The 17313-nt window shown below is 42.2% G+C and overlaps 1 protein-coding gene across 4 annotated transcripts in view; it reads left to right on the plus strand.

Annotated features, from left to right (window-relative positions):
* The window catches only part of RASGRF2 (Ras protein specific guanine nucleotide releasing factor 2), a 400547-nt gene that overhangs the window by 301563 nt on the left and 81671 nt on the right, over positions 1-17313 (plus strand). For 2 of the 4 annotated variants that reach the window (XM_069751051.1, XM_069751043.1), the window contains 3 exons: positions 1251-1499; positions 1961-2331; positions 11607-11735. In XM_069751051.1, the coding sequence (XP_069607152.1) occupies positions 1251-1499; positions 1961-2331; positions 11607-11735 (749 nt within the window). The remainder of the gene's footprint in view (positions 1-1250; positions 1500-1960; positions 2332-11606; positions 11736-17313) is intronic. The other 2 variants (XM_069751070.1, XM_069751060.1) reach the window with 1 other exon arrangement.

Genomic DNA, 17313 nt, shown 5'->3' on the forward strand with positions numbered 1-17313 from the left:
TTATTCTATGGGGCTGTGCACATGTCCAAAGATCAGTGACCTGTCCGATTTTGATCTGAGTGTCGGATCAAAATTGGCAAGGCAAGTCTGAGTCCATGGAAAACATCTGACCACACTGAGATATCGGAGTGTGGTCCAACTTTCATGGTCTGACTTGATGGAGAAACTTTTTTTTTCTCTCCATTTCTTAGAAAAACGAGATCCGCACAATTGGACTGTGAAATCTGTCGTGTGCACCTGCCGTAACAGATGTGGTAGAGAAGAAGATTGGGCAGTTGTAGTTAAACATGCCTGGTCTGTTGTTTTTTGTGGGGAGAGAAGCAGAAGGAGTTCTCGATCAGAGACACTTTTACATATAAAAGTTGGTTTTAATTAAACTGTAGCCTCTTCATGCCTGAGTTATAAGCAGAATTTCTTCATATGGTATTTCTCAATAACTTTGTTAAGGGGGTAGTACAGAACTGAAAGTTTAATGATCTATCCTTAGAATCCTAGCACCATCAACAATCAGCTGTTATAACTACTCTGGTGACCTGAAGTTTATTTATGGAGCCGCCCGCAACAGCACAGCTCTATATACTGCGTAGTGGCTAATCCCAGGATATTGCAGCTTAGCTTCCATTCACGGAGCTGCAATACTCGAGAACAGCCCTAGACAGTTCTGGCTCCATACAGTTTTCACATGGCCACTGATAGTTTAGAACAGCTGATCAGTGGGGGTTCCCGATGGCAGACCACCATTGATCTGACCTCAATGACCTCTTAATCTTTGTCATACTTCTAGACAACCACTTTAAGTAATACTGTGACCTGTAGGCTCATGTGCCGTGGGGGTGATGTGACATTGAAAAGCTACAGAAAGTTTTTACAACGTTTTGTCTAAATGCCAACTAAATAGGCCTCAAAGAGCATTGTATTGGGATACAATCATATTGAAACATCGCTGCAAACAGTAGTTGAGGAAGCAATAACATTTCAGTAAAAATAGTGGGTATTTAGAGGTGACATGGGGACCATAGGGAACCGTGGGCAAACTCTACCCATCATACATACTATGAAAAGTACTTGGACTTCTGTGTTTTTACCCTGGATTTCCAGCTGTGTGCGCCTGACCCATGACAGAGATCGGGGACCTTCAGCCCCACAACTGTTGTCAATACAACAAGAGTGATTACAGAGCTTCTCTCTCCTGCGGTGTCCCTCAACCCCTAGAATTGTGACATTACTCCAATGTTATATTCATATTACAGGTCCGATGCCAGACTTCATAGAGATGATATCGATATATGTTTCAGCAAAACTCTGAACTCCTGCAAGGTCCCTCAGATCCGCTACGCCAGTGTGGAGCGTCTCCTGGAGAGATTGACTGACTTGCGCTTCCTCAGCATTGATTTTCTCAACACTTTCCTGCATACCTACAGGATATTCACCACTTCTTTTGTAGTGCTGGAAAAACTAGCTGATATTTACAAGAGACCTTTCACATCAATACCGGTCAGGTAACTCTGTGACAGCCACCTCTCAAATTGTTTGTTATTTTATATTTAAAGTATAATTCCCTCAGTTTTCGCACATTTGAGGTTTAATAGAAGTGCAGTGATTATGGCTTATGTGCCCTTCAGACCCTTAATCTAATGTCATGCCGGATTACATGAATAATTTACCGCAATTCAATTGCTGCTATAAGATTATGTTATCTAAGGCTCATTTGATATATTATATAATATTGTTAATTTTCAAAGAATCAATGGACTTTAAATTGACAGCATCAAGATTGTAATCTTTTTCTGTATAACTGTACCAAAAATGGAAGTAGATGGTTCAGGTCCATTAATAACATTTTTCTTTCTTTATACATTATGTAGTTATAGTTTTAAATAAAAACATTGGAGAAAAGATCAAAGTCCTTCTAGTGATCAATGAACTGTGAAAATCTGAAAATGTTCCTTTCCTTTCCTAGATCTTTAGAGTTGTTTTTCGCATCTAGCCAAAGCTTAGATGGGAAATCGCCACATCTCTGCCGCAAGTTTTCTTCTCCACCTCCATTGTCCCTTTCTAGAACGTCATCGCCTGTCAGGGCAAGAAAACTGTCCCTAAACTCGCCTGTAAATTCACGAATTGGGGCTTTAGACTTATCCACATCCTCCAGTGCAAGCAGCCCAACATCCGTGTTCAGCCCTGCAACCTCTCCACCACCCAGCACTGGCAAAGTACCTCTGGACCTCAGTAAAGGACTCTCCTCACCAGAACAAAGCCCAGGATGCCTTGATGAGAATTCAGAGAACCCACGCATCGATTTGTGTAACAAGTTACGGAGGAGCATTCACAGAGGTAACAAAAAGTTCTTCTATGTAAATATACAAAAGCCGTTCGTGAGAGGGTAGACGTCTTACTTAGGCGGTGGCTGCAAAAAACGTATCATTCCACCTTCTCTACATACTCAAGGGGGGTATCGGTATTGGTCCCAGCTGGGGTGCGCTATGAAGAGCTGAAGGTGTATGTTGATGTGGATGGACAGTATGTGGTAGTGAAATGCAGAATGCTTGGTATTTTGATGTGCGTGGTGGCTATGTACACTCCTCCCCCTTCTTCGAGTAAAAGACTTAGAGAAGTGTTAGAATTGATTGGATGGGGAGATCCCGATGCCGCTTTTAATTATTGGAGACCTCAACAATATATGTGATGATTTCTGGGATAAAAACAAAAATACACAAAACAGGTCGGAAAGCCATATTACGCCGTTCGTAACATATATTTGAGAGATCGGTATGACTGATTTGTGGAGAGTGCGACACGTGGGGGAGAGGGGATACTCTTGCTATTCACCGGCTCATGATACTTTATCCAGAATTGATATGGCGCTCGGAAACAATATGTTTGATTCTATGGTGGGAGAAGTGAGATACTTGCCACGAGCGAGCTCCGATCATAATCCTATAGAGGTGTGGTTATGGCCAATGGGGACACAAGCACGGCATAGGGGAGAGTGGAAATTTCACCCTAACTGGCTGAATAGTGTGAGTTTGGAGGGAATACAGTGGGAAGTGGAGGAGTTTTTTGAAATTAACGAGGGCAGCTCGGACATACCCACTATATGGGAGACGATGATGGCATATTTGAGAGGTTTGCTGTTCAGGGACATCAGTAGATGTGAGTGGCGATCAAAACAGGTAGAGAATGCCGCAAGGGAAAGGCTGAGAATTGCTGAAGATGAGATGGCCACACTGGGTACCCCTGAGGCTGGGAAACGATTAAGAGAAGCCCAGAATAATATGGATAAAATTATTTTGGAAAGGGCAGGGAGGAAGAGAGAGTTCCAGCGACTAGCCTTTTACCAGGAGGGGGAGGTAGTGGGGCATATGCTCTTGCTGGTGGCGTCGGCCCAGAGGGGTACACCATTCACTAGAGCCTGTTAACGGTATAAAAGTGTCGGAGACCTCTGAGATCTTAAGGGTCTTTACGGACTTCTACGCGGATCTGTACTTTTCTGGTGTGGACCCATCGGGGACTGACAACGCGGCATTTCTAGAAGGTATTGTCTTACCTAGACTGAGTGAGGAGGATAGGGAAAGTTTGGAGGGACCTATCACGGATGAAGAACTAAGTCGTGCTTTAACCCTTTCCCGACCTGTGACGCCACGCAGGCATCATGAAAGTCGGTGCCAATCCGACCTGTGACGCCGATGTGGCATCATGGAGGGATCGCGTCCCTGAAGATCGGGTGAAAGGGTTAACTCCAATTTCACCCAATCTGCAGGGACAGGGGGAGTGGTACTTTAGACCAGGAGGGGTGGCTTTGCCCCCACGTGGCTACGATCGCTCTGATTGGCTGTTGAAAGTGCAACAGCCAATCAGAGCAATTTGCAATATTTCACCTATGAAATATGGTGAAATATTACAATCCAGCCATGGCCAATGCTGCAATATCATCGGCCGCGATCTGACCCCCCCCCACCGACTGACAGCGGCGATCTGCCGCCGCTGTCAGTCTTTCCTCCCCTCCGTTTTGTGCTCCGCTGCTTTCCTCTCCCCTCCTCTTTGCTCTGGTGCCCCCCTGCTGTCCGATCCCCCCCCCCCCCCGTACCGCTGGAGTCCCGGGGACCCTCCCGATGTCCGTCCGGCATCTTCGATGGGCGCCGCCAACTTCCAAAATGGCGGGCGCATTCACAGTGCGCCCGCCGAATCTGCTGGCCGGAAGATTCATTACAGGTACATTTTGATGTGATCAAAATATACAAAATAGTAAATAAAGCCCCTCCTTATCACCCCCATAGGTAGGGAAAATAATGAAATAAATAAAATATATTTATTTTTATTTTTCCACTAGGGTTAGGGTTAGAACTAGGGTTAGCGTTAGAACTAGGGTTAGGGATAGGGTTACGGCTAGGGTTGCATTTAGGGTTAGAATTAGGCTATGTGCACACGGTGCGGATTGACTGCGGCCGCTGCGGATTCGTGGCAGTTTCTCATCACGTTTACAGTACCATGTAAACCTATGGTAAACCAAATCCGCTGTGCCCATGGTGCGGAAAATACCGTGCGGAAACGCTGCGTTGTATTTTCCGCAACATGTCAATTCTTCGTGCGGATACCGCAACGTTTTACACCTGTTCCTCAATAGGAATCTGCAGGTGAAATCCGCACAAAAAACACTGGAAATCCGCAGTAAATCCGCAAGTAAAATGCAGTGCGTTTTACCTGCGGATTTTTCAAAAACGGTGTGGAAAAATCCGCACACGAATCCGCAACGTGGGCACATAGCCTCAGGATTAGGGCTGTAACTAGAGTTAGGGTTGGAATTAGGGTTAGGGTTAAAATTAGGGTTAAGATTAGGGTTAGGGGTGTGTTGAGGTTAGGGTTAGGCTTGTGGTTAGGGTTGGGATTAGGGTTGGTTGTGTGTTGGGGTTATGGTTGGGATTAGGGTTAGGGGTGTGTTGGGGTTAGGGTTGTGATTACGGTTATGGTTAGAGTTGGGATTAGAGTTAGGGGTGTGTTGGGGTTAGTGTTGAAGTTAAAATTGAGGGGTTTCCATTGTTTTGGCACATCAGGGGTCTCCAATCACGACATGGCGCCACCATTGATTCCAGCCAATCTTGCATTCAAAAAGTCAAATGGTGCTCCCTCACATCCGAGCCCCGACGTGTGCCCAAACAGTGGTTTACCCAAACATATGGGGCATAAGCGTACTCAGGAAAAATTGTACAACAATTTTGGGGGTCGAATTTCTCCTGTTACCCTTGGAAAAATACAAAATGGGGGCTAAAAAATTATTTTTGTGGGGAAAAAAAAGATTTTTTATTTTCACGGCTCTGCGTTATAAAATTCTGCGAACCACTTGGGGGTTCAAAGTGCTCACCACTCAAATCTAGATAAGTTCCTTGGGAGGTCTAGTTTCCAAAATGGGGTCACTTGTGGTGGGTTTCTACTGTTTAGGTACATCAGGGGTTCTGCAAATGCAACGTGACGCCCGCAGACCATTCCATCAAAGTCTGCATTTCAAAACGTCACTACTTCCTTTACGAGCCCCGACGTGTGCCCAAACAGTGGTTTACCCCCACATATTGGGCATCGGCGTACTCAGGACAAACTGGACAACAACTATTGGGGTTCAGTTTCTCGTGTTACCCTTGTGAAAATTTAAAATTGCGGGTTAAAAAATGATTTTTGAGGAAAAAAAAATGATTTTTGTATTTTCACCGCTCTGCGTTATAAACTTTTGTGAAGGGCTTGGGGGTTCAAAGTGCTCACCACACATCTAGATAAGTTCCTTGGGGGGGTCTAGTTTCCAAAATGCGGTCACTTGTGGGGGGTTTCTACTGTTTAGGCACATCAGGGGCTCTGGAAACGTAACATGACACCCGCAGACCACTCCATCAAAGTCTGCATTTCAAAAAGTCACTACCTCCCTTCTGAGCTCTGCCATGCACCCAAACAGTGGTTTACCCCCACATATGGGGTATGAGCGTACTCAGGACAAACTGGACAACAACATTTGGGGTCCAATTTCTCCTGTTACCCTTGTGAAAATAAAAAATTGTGGGCTAAAAAATAATTTTTGAGGAAAGAAAAATGATTTTTTATTTTCATGGCTCTGCGTTATAAACTTCTGTGAAGCACTTGGGGGTTCAAAGTACTCATCGCACAACTAGATGAGTTCCTTGGGGGTCTAGTTTCCAAAATGGTGTCACTTGTGGGGGATTTCAAATGTTTAGGCACACAGGGGCTCTCCAAACGTGACATGGTGACCACTAACGATTGGAGCTAATTTTTCATTCAAAAAGTCAAATAGCGCTCCTTCCCTTCCGAGCCTTGCCGTGTGCCAAAACAGTGGTTTACACCCACATATGAGGTATCAGTGTACTCAGGAGAAATTGCCCAACAAATTGTAAGATCCATTTTATCCTGTTATCCATGTGAAAACAAAAAAATGGAGGCTAAAAGAATTTTTTTGTGAAAAAAAAGTACTTTTTATTTTTACAGATCAATTTGTGAAGCACCTTGGGGTTTAAAGTGCTCACTATGCATCTAGATAAGTTCCTTGGGGGGTCTAGTTTCCAAAATGGTGTCACTTGTGGGGGAGCTCCAATCTTTAGGCACACAGGGGCTCTCCAAACGCGACATGGTGTCCGTTAAAGATTGGAGCCAATTTTTCATTCAAAAAGTAAAATGGCGCTCCTTCCCTTCCGAGCCCTGTTGTGCGCCCAAACAGTGATTCCCTCCACATATGGGGTATCAGCGTATTCAGGACAAATTGTACAACAACTTTCGGGGTCCAGTTTATCCTTTTACCCTTGGGAAAATACATAAAATTGTTGCTAAAATTCATTTTTGTGACTAAAAAGTTAAATGTTAATTTTTTCCTTCCATGTTGCTTCTGCTGCTGTGAAGCACCTGAAGGGTTAATAAACTTCTTGAATGTGGTTTTGGGCACCTTGAGGGGTGCAGTTTTTAGCATGGGGTCACTTTGGGTATTTTCAGCCATATAAACCCCTCAAAGTGACTTCAAATGTGAGGTTGTCCCTAAAAAAATGGTTTTGTAAATTTTGTTGTAAAAATTAGAAATCGCTGGTCAAATTTTAACCCTTATAACTTCCTAGCAAGAAAAATTTTGTTTCCAAAATTATGCTGATGTAAAGTAGACATGTGGGAAATGTTATTTATTAACTATTTTGTGTCACATAACTCTCTGGTTTAACAGAATAAAAATTCAACATTTGAAAATTGCAAAATTTTCAAAATCTTAGCCAAATTTCCTTTTTGTTTCACAAATAAACGCAAAAATTATCGACCTAAATTTATCACTAACATGAAGCTCAGTATGTCAGGAAAAACAATCTCAGAATCGCTAGGATCCTTTGAAGCGTTCTTGAGTTATAACCTCATAAAGGGACACTGGTCAGAATTGCAAAAAATGGCCAGGTCATTAAGGTCAAAATAGGCTGGGTCATGAAGGGGTTAAGAGCCATAGCAAGAGGTAAGGCAACAGGAGCAGATGGATTGCCAGCTGAAATTTATAATGAGATGGATGGAGGAGGTGTTGCTACCCCGATTACGAGTAGTTTGGCAGGAGGCTAGGAATGGGGGGATTCTTCCAGCCTCCACGAGGGAGGCCATAATAGTTTTAATCCTGAAGGAAGATAAAGATCTACGACTGCCTGAATCATATCGTCCGATTTCTTTGCTCACAACGGATGTTAAACTTCTGGCTGGGGTGTTAGCGGCCCGATTGTCGGGTGTTATTTCTAAGTTGATTCATCCAGATCAGTCTGGCTTTATGCCCGACAGGTCCAAGGCAGTCAATCTTAGAAGGCTTTTTTTGAATTTACTATTGGGGGCTGATAATGGTGGGCATAGAGTTATTGCTTCTTTAGGTGCCCATAAGGCATTCGACAGTGTGGAATGGGGATACTTGTGGCAGGTATTGCAATGCTTTGGCCCACAATTTGTGTCCTGGGTTCAGCTATTGTACGCACAACCATCAGCTAGGGTGAGAGTGAATGGGGAGCTTTCTCATACAATAAGGCTACATAGAGGGATGAGACAGGGGTGTCCGCTCTCCCCTCTTTTGTTTGCTTCAGCTGTGGAGCCGCTGGCCGCCAGGATCTGACAGTCCGCTGAGGTCTCTGGGTTTAAATATGGATCGATAGAGGAAAAGTGTCATGATTCCAATGGCAGGGAATCACAAAAGGACAAGCACCAACGAGCTCTAGGGTGATGGAACCTGAGCTGACCGCGACCCTAAACCTGAACACACAAATAACAATAGCCGGGGAACGTGCCTACGTTGATCCTAGACGTCTCGCACCAGCCGAAGATCTAACTTCCCCTATTAGAAAAAACACAGACCTCTCTTGCCTCCAGAGAAATACCCCACAGAAATAGCAGCCCCCCACATATAATGACGGTGAAATGAGAGGAAGGCACATACACAGTATGAAAACAGATTCAGCAAAATGAGGCCCGCTAAAACTAGATAGCAGAGGATACAAAAGTAAACTGCGCGGTCAGCAAAAAACCCTTCAAAAAACCATCCTGCAATTACTTGAACTCATGTTCCAACTCATGGAACATGAGGAGCAATTACAGCCCACTAGAGCAACCAGCAGTAAAGAAACAATTATATGCAAGCTGGACAAGACAAAAATAAAGCAAAACGTGGAACAAGAAAATCAAAAACTTAGCTTGTCCTGAAGATTACTGAAGCCAGAAGCTGAGGTAACAAAACACTCTGATAACCTTGATAGCCGGCGGGGAAATGACAAGAAAGCCCGGTTAAATAGGAAACTCCCAAATCCTAATAGAACAGGTGGACACCAGAGACAGCAGAACACAAATCACCCAGTACCATCAGTAACCACCAGAGGGAGCCCAAAAACAGAACTCACAACAGAAAAGATAGCGCTTTATGCGGATGATATACTGCTGTTCTTGAGTGATCCACATGAATAATTTAGTAATGCAATTCGGCTCATCAAGGGATTTGGTGCTTTGTCAGGGCTTAAAAAAAAATTGGAATAAGTCAACTCTGTTTATGGTGGATGATGCAGGGGGTGAGCCGGGAGATTCTATGGAAGGGGGTAGACTTAAAGTAGCAGATCAATTCAAATATGTGGGGATACTAATCTCTTTGCCGATCACGAATTGCTTGCATACAAATCTTACACCGGTGCTGGGAACTCTTAAGGCAAAGGTAGGGGCTTGGTCTAAGTTGCATTTATCTGTTGCAGGCCGAATTAATCTCATTAAGATGATTCTGATGCCTAAGATACTGTATGTTCTCCATAACTCCCCTATCTGGATACCACGTGTAAAATTCAAATTGATTAACTCTTTATTTAGAGGGCTGGTGTGGGGGAGGCCACACCCGCGAATTAGATTGGAGACCGTTCAGCGCCCTAAGGACGCGGGAGGCTTGGCTTTACCTAACCCTGAAATATATTTCTTGGTGGTCCAATGTCAGCATTTAAAGAGCTGGGAACACGAGTCGTCTTCCAATGTAGCACAACTTTTGATAGAGAGTGTGGTGAAGAGAAGTCCGGCGGCACAGTGTCTGGAAGATGGATCCCTTGAGATACTGGGGAAGAAATACCCAACATTATTTCTGATATATAAAGTATGGGGGAGAGTTAAACAAATTTGCGGGGTTACTTGCCTGACCAGGTTTTCTCCGCTGTAGTTTAATAATAACCTACCGGAGTTTTTGGCGATGGGACATATACCAGAATGGCAAGCCAGGGGGATCCAGTATGCCTGTCAGATTTTAGAGCAACTGGAGTTGAAATCCTTTTCCCAGCTACAGTCGGAATATGGTCTTAGGGCATCTGGGGGGTTCCAATATGCACAAGTACGGCATGCGTTTGTGGCCCAGAATGAGGGGGATTGTTTCCAGATTCAAAACGACTTAGTATTAGACTACATCTGTGGAGTGGGGACAACGAGGGGTGCTATTTCATCTTTATATAAGGATCTGCTTCACACTCATCTATTAGAATATCTGATTGGTGCAAGGGCTAAATGGGAAAGAGAGCTGGGTCGTTTAGAGGATGAAATGTGGGAATTTCTTTTTAATCATAGACCTGAGACAGGGACAAGGGAGCATCCTCTACGTCTGGAGGAAAGAAGGTTTAGGCATAATAACAGACGCGGGTTCTTTACTGTAAGAGCAGTGAGACTATGGAACTCTCTGCCTTATGATGTTGTAGTAAGTGATTTGTTACTTAAATTTAAGAGGGGACTGGATGCCTTTCTTGAAAAGTATAATGTTGCAGGGTATATATACTAGATTTCTTGATAGGGCGTTGATCCAGGGAACTAGTCTGATTGCCGTATGTGAAGTCGGGAAGGAATTTTTTTCCCCAAATTGGAGCTTAGTATTTTCCACATGGGTTTTTTTGCCTTCCTCTGGATCAACATGTTAGGGCATGTTAGGTTAGGCTATGAGTTGAACTAGATGGACTTAAAGTCTTCCTTCAACCTTAATAACTATGAATCTGTATTAGAATGGATACCGAAACTATCACTGAATAAGCCATATAGACTTTCCCAGCTTTATATTGTACACAGAGTGTATAGATCTGCGGATGTCCTGTATAGAGCTGGGCTGAGATGTGATTCGGAATGCCCTAGATGTAGGAATGATAGTGCTGGAATTTTTCATATGTTATGGTCGTGTCCGAGATGGGGCATACAGATGTGTAATTCCAAGAGAACCTTTGGTGTGCGTGCTGGGGTACGTGCAAGAGATAGCTGTGGATAACAAGCTGAAAATAGCAATCGTCAGACTACAATACATGGCTCAGAAGGTCATAGCCAGAAAATGGATCAAAGAGGAACCTCCCTCGAGGGGAGAATATCTTAAATATGTGAAGCAGGTCATTACCCTGGAAAAGGGTGTATATCAGAAAAGAGGGAAGATGGGCCTGTTCGAAAAATTGTGGACGCCTTGGTTGGAACTAGGCTAGGGGAGGCCAAGAGAAGTTAGGCCTGAGGAGGGTTCGCCTATATATTTACGGTGTATTCGTTTACAAATGAAAGTTATTGTATATGGTTAATGTATATAATACCACAGGATATGTTAAGAGGAAAGCGTGAGCTATCTAAAAGGGAAGGAGGGGGGCGGGATGGGTACGGGGGTTAAGAGTGGGGAAAATTTAAATTTATGTCTTAATGTGAAATGTTTTATTGGACTCTATTTAATAAAAAACATTTGAGTAAAAAAAAATATACAAAAGCCATTGTCCCTATAAATTCAGTATATGGTATATTTTATTATTTTCTGCCCATTGCTACCAAATATTTTAAAAAAATCTAAATTGTTATTCAAGTGCACCTAAATTTTTTTTTGTTCCGGAATTCCGATGTGTGAATATTTTGTAGCACATATTTGATAAATGTTTGATATTCTGTTTGTTCTTTTTCTTTTAAATAGAGACCTTTATTGCCCTGTTAAAGGCAATCTGTCATACTCCCGAAAACTGATGATGATTCTGTTCTATTGAAAAAAAATGAGAATAAAAAACTAGTTTTTCTTCTCTCAATCTGAAATAGAGAAATGATCCTTTGTCTTAAGGGTATAACTGATATTATATGCGTGTATATTATTTCAGCTGCGGTCCTAGAATCGGCGTCATTAGACAGGACCATCCCTGAAAGTAACGCTTCCCCGGACACAGCTGAGAGTTCTCCATGTCGATCTCCATCAACTCCACGGCATCTCCGGTACCGTCAAGCAGGAGGTAATAGCAACTTGCTTTGGAAATTTAATAAATACGTTGACTTTTAGGCTCTGTTCACACAGCTCTTCCTGGACACACAGACCTCACATCCTTACAACAGGAGGGACATGAGAAACATCTGTAAAAGGTGCAATAGCCTTTAAGTATTCTGAGTTACTGAGATAAAGAAACCTGTGACCATTTACTTTGTTACAAAAATTGTTATATCATACGTAGGACTGTCTTATAAAGGCACTGATTACACAGTGCAGATTTGGCCTCATGCAGATGAGATTTTCAATTATTTTATTTGAAAATTAAAATCCATACAACTTCCAAGTAAAATCATTTTTTCTCTCCTTCCATGCAATTATAAATAGATTTAATCTTATTGTGATCTATGAATGTAATGAAGCTAAAAGAAAAGACTCCAGGGATCTTTATGTTGCTATCTGGGAGCCTTGGCTCATGTATACCAGTCAGTTTTCAGAACAAGAAACCCTCCAAATGTCTCCATAGGATCACTCATCTCCACAATGCCAAATTACCTATTTGATCTTTCCTCCAAGTCCTCTTAGGTGCCTTTCAGCACTGCAAGTCTCTAGAGTTACCAAGTTATGGCGTCTACTCCTCTTTGTTTCCCCTCTACCTTTATCCTAATCTCGAATCTCTTCTTTTTCTTCTTCTGTTAAGGTACCTTCACACTGAACAATTTAACAACGATATCGCTAGCGATCCGTGATGTTGCAGCGTCCTGGATAGCGATATCGTTGTGTTTGACACGCAGCAGCGATCTGGATCCGGCTGTGAACATCGTTGGTCGGAGCAGAAAGGCCGGAACTTTATTTCGTCGCTGAATCTCCCGCAGACATCACTGAATCGGTGTGTGTGACGCCGATTCAGCGATGTCTTCACTGGTAAGGCAGGGCCGCGCTTTGTAACCCAATGTTTACCCTGGTTACCAGTGTAAATGTAAAAAAAAAACAAACACTACATACTTACATTCCGATGTCTGTCGCGTCCCCCGGCGTTCTGCTTCCCTGCACTGTCAGCGCTGGCCGGCCGTAAAGCACAGCGGTGACGTCACCGCTCTGCTTTATGGCCAGCCGGCGCTCACAGTGCAGGGAAGCAGAGCACCGGGGGACAGACACCGGAATGTAAGTATGTAGTGTTTGTTTTTTTTTTACATTTACACTGGTAACCAGGGTAAACATCGGGTTACTAAGCGCGGCCCTGCGCTTAGTAACCCGATGTTTACCCTGGTTACCCGGGGACTTCGCATAGTTGGTCGCTAGAGAGCTGTCTGTGTGACAGCTCTCCAGCGACCACACAGCGACGCTGCAGCGATCGGCATCGTTGTCTAGATCGCTGCAGCGTCGCTAAATGTGACGGTACCTTTACTCTCTGAACTCTTTAAATGCTTACTCAAGATCCCCTGATGGGAATTGTTAAGATTGATGCAATGTGCTGAGTTGTTGCTACTTATTACTTGTCTTCCCTTTTGTTATATACAACTAAACCCATCTTTGAAATTTAAAATATATTTAAAAAATTGCAAAACGTTATGAGCTTTAGGGTATAAGTTTACATTTTTTCAATATGGCAAGCCGCTCGACTTGTGCAACTGAGTCCAATATAAGAAAGAAAAATTGGCGTCTCCGGTAAAATTTTGGCAGCTTTATTACATAGCCATTAAAAGCCGGTCACAAAGAGGACAGTGTTCTGGTGTCGACGCGTTTCGACTTATTAGTCTTCTTCATGGTAACTTAGATTTGACTCACACTCGAGGTACAATGAAAAGAAAAATTCTGCTTTAGTTTTGAGTTGTAATTTTGCAGAATGTTTAACATTGAAGCGCATATATAACAAAGCCAAATTGTGCAACTAATTTAAGATCTTTGGAGAGAGGGCTTTTTGTTATTTGATTCTCTTTGCCAAGACTTCCCTATCCATGGGAGCTACATTATTAGCAAGCCACTTGGTTTTTATTCTTAAGAAAGGCACTGCCAGCTGAGAAATGCGTTGATATTGGTCCCCATGGCTCTTCATTCATGCAGCATAGCCCGCCTAAAAGTGCCAGTACCCATTTTTGCCATCATTGGAAAACAAGCAACGTAAGATAGGCCAACGCCATCAAAAGTAGTGAGAAGGGGGAAGGGAACACCGAGATCTCAGAAGTCAGAACTCGGCACCATAATGGAGGGCTAATTTTGTCTTTTGCTGTGCTTTCCTCTTTTCTCACCATTGGATGCAAGATTATGATTTTGGGATTGCATGAATGTGAAAAAAATACAAATTACAGCATGTATCTTGATCTACACTCTATTTTTTTACTTTTTCTCCCTGATATTGATTTCCTCTTGAACCTTGCACACAGACGCCCCGTTTCGGCATACAGGTTACTGATGCTGGAGGAGGCCATCCAATGTTTCTTTAGCCTCTTCTACAAAGAAAAGAGAAAGGCAGAAGAAAAAAATAAATCATTATTGCGCACGTAGTTTAATGAGGGCCTTTGACTAGAAAATTGTCATTTCTGACAGCTGTCGTGCGGTAATCCTACGAAGCATTGAAATTTTTCATTGTAATTTGTGCACTTGATTGGACTCTGTCTCCACAGCGTTCAGCTGCCTTTGTGATCGGAAGAAGCGCTAATTGGATGGATTATTTTGATAGTATATTTATAGATGCAGCGCGGGTGCGTATTCTGATGATTGGGTAAAACGCAGGACAGATGTTGCCTTTCTGTCATTTCCATCAGCTTTCATTGCAGCGTCCTGTGCTCTCATCAGGACTGTAATAGATTGGTGGCGTCCTGTGAACCATAGACCTTAAACCTGATTACATTGTGTCCTTGTCATATGAACATTTTACATATTCTGTTGTAAAATCCATTTCTTTTCTTTTCTTTTTTAAATTAACTCTTTATTACCGGACTTCAGATTTTTTTCCCCAGTGTTTTTAATTAACCTTTGCCGTTCATGGTGGCAGTATAGCTCTCCGAGTTGTTTTGTGTTTTTTTGTACTTTAGATATTTTAATTTTTTTTTTAAAGAGAATTGGATAATGATTTAAAAATAGATCCATTCCTTATCTATATTATGTAACGAGATCCACAGATGGGAGAGAAGTTTTATAATGCCATGGTAACGAAAACCCACCATGAAAAAACATATTTCTAGACAAAGGCTGTTTATGTTGTCATGGAGACGTCAGAAGACTATATATTCAAGATATAGAGGAGTCCGCTATTAACAATGAACAAACATTGTCGTGGCCTGGCTAACTGCTCTTATTGCTGCGGTAATTTTGCTAATATAACTAATAGTCCAATATTTAGGGATTAACAGGATTATAGTCCGGCTTCAAGTTTTCATGTGAATTGCTTTGAAGCCCATTGCAATTCTATAAGGCACCCTTCCTATAAAATACATACATCTTTATTAGTATACATTAAATATACCCCATTAATTAAAATATAAATGTAGTTATGGACAGTCAGCCCAGACACTGTGAGAACAGTAACCCATAAACCCTATAGGGATAATACCCCAAATAAGTGCATATTAAAATAGCTGGGAAAAAGCAAAGGTCCAAGTAATTATACAACTCTGTGTATTATTACTTTACCTTGGACCTTTTGTTTTTCCCGGCTACCTTAATATGCATCTGTTTTCGGTATTATACTTATAGGGTTGATGGTTTATTGCCTTCATTGAGTCTGGATTGACTGTCAATAACTCCATTTATACATTTTTATTTTAATTAATGGGGTATTATTAATGTATACTAATAAAGATTTATGTACTTTATATGAAGGATATTTTTTCTGGCACTATATTTATCAAAACTACAGGAATTGATCATAAGTGGCTGTTCGGGATCACCCGTGATGAGTGTGGAAAGGCCAAACCATGCTTAGCATATACTACTTGTATGTTTAATTAGTGGGATTATTCCTAGTAATGCATTTTAAGGGTTAATTCCCATGTCCATATAGTGTCGATATTCTGCATTATGGCTGTAACTCCCGACCCAACCAGAGTCTCCTGATCCTAGCAAACATCTTCCTTTATATGGCTGTGAAAACATGGTCGTTATATGGTTGTGCCCTAAATGTGAGCTCCGATTATATAGCTATATACCCTCCTTCCTGTAGAACCTTTTTATGCCCATAAACAGATTGCATGGGAAATTCTTGCCTTGGACTAGAAGTAGGGGAGTTCATTTACGAATATTAGTACACGTTCTTTTACTTGTTAGTAAGTTACACATCCTCTACTCGCTTAATATCAAACTTTCCATTGCTTTAAAAGGACCTGGCTGTCACTTGATGAAAATATTGCATTAAATATCTTGTAAAAATCCCTCACCTCCCCTAATTCTGCAATTTTCCTGTTTTGCATTGCAGAGATATTCACCGTTATTGCTTTTGGATCTCAATATGTGAAATCTCTGCTTGTATTTCAACACAGTGTTTTTCAGAATTTTCAAGGCAAGCATGTTCACATCTCCTTCTCATAAGCTGCCAATCACAGTTTAATGGCGTCTGACTGGTAGATCAGCTGTGATTCACAGCATCGAGGAAGAAAGTACACGCTCCCAGAGAAGGTTTTTCTGATGTAAGGTAGAGACAGCACCTGGAAATCCTATGTGACGGTATTCTAGAATGCTGTATATACAGGTGCTTCTCACAAAATTAGAATATCATCAAAAAGTTAATTTCAGTTTTTCAATAGAAAGAGTTAAACTTGTATATTTATTGTTATGATTCGGTGACCTTGGAGCAGCATGAAAACTTTCATTGGAGTAGGTGGTCACTATACTGACCGCAATCCTGATCTTAATACCGCAACTAGAAGTAGCCGTGGAATGTACCTAACAATCCTAGACACCTCGTCACAGCCGGAGGACTAAATACCCCTAAAGATGGAAATAGGAATACTATCTTGCCTCAGAGCAGAACCCCAAAGGATAGACAGCCCCCCACAAATATTGGCGGGGAGTCGGAGAGGAAAAACATACACAGGCAGAAAAACAGGATTTAGCACACGAGGCCACTCTAGCTAAAATAGGACAGGATAGGACAGAGTTCTGTGCGGTCAGTATTAAAACCCTTCAAAAATATCCACAGCAGAATATACAAAAACCTCCTCCATCTAACTAAAGACGTAGGAGCGTAAATCTGCAACTCCAGCGAATCCTACATTCAGAGCAGGAATACAATCAAAAACAAGCACACAGCCAGTGTGCCACAGAAAAAGAAACAGACACTTATCTTTGCTGAAATGGCAGCCAAGCAGGAGAAGCCAGGCAGAGATCAATAATATCCCAAAAGACATTGACAACTGGCAAGGACTAATGAGTCCAGCAAGCCTAAATACTCCAGTCAGAACTGCAATTAGCAGATACACCTGTCCAAGACTGCAGCCCAGAAACAACTGCATTACCATCTGCTACCACCAGAGGGAGCTCAAAAGCAGAATTCACAACAATTTATATAGAGTCAATACAAACAGAGTGATCTATTTTAAGTGTTTATTTCTGCTTATGTTGATGATTATGGCTTACAGCCAATGAAAACCCAAACGTCTTTATGTCAT

This window comes from Ranitomeya imitator, chromosome 1, assembly GCF_032444005.1.
Source record: "Ranitomeya imitator isolate aRanImi1 chromosome 1, aRanImi1.pri, whole genome shotgun sequence".
In the NCBI taxonomy this organism is placed as follows: Eukaryota; Metazoa; Chordata; class Amphibia; order Anura; family Dendrobatidae; genus Ranitomeya; species Ranitomeya imitator.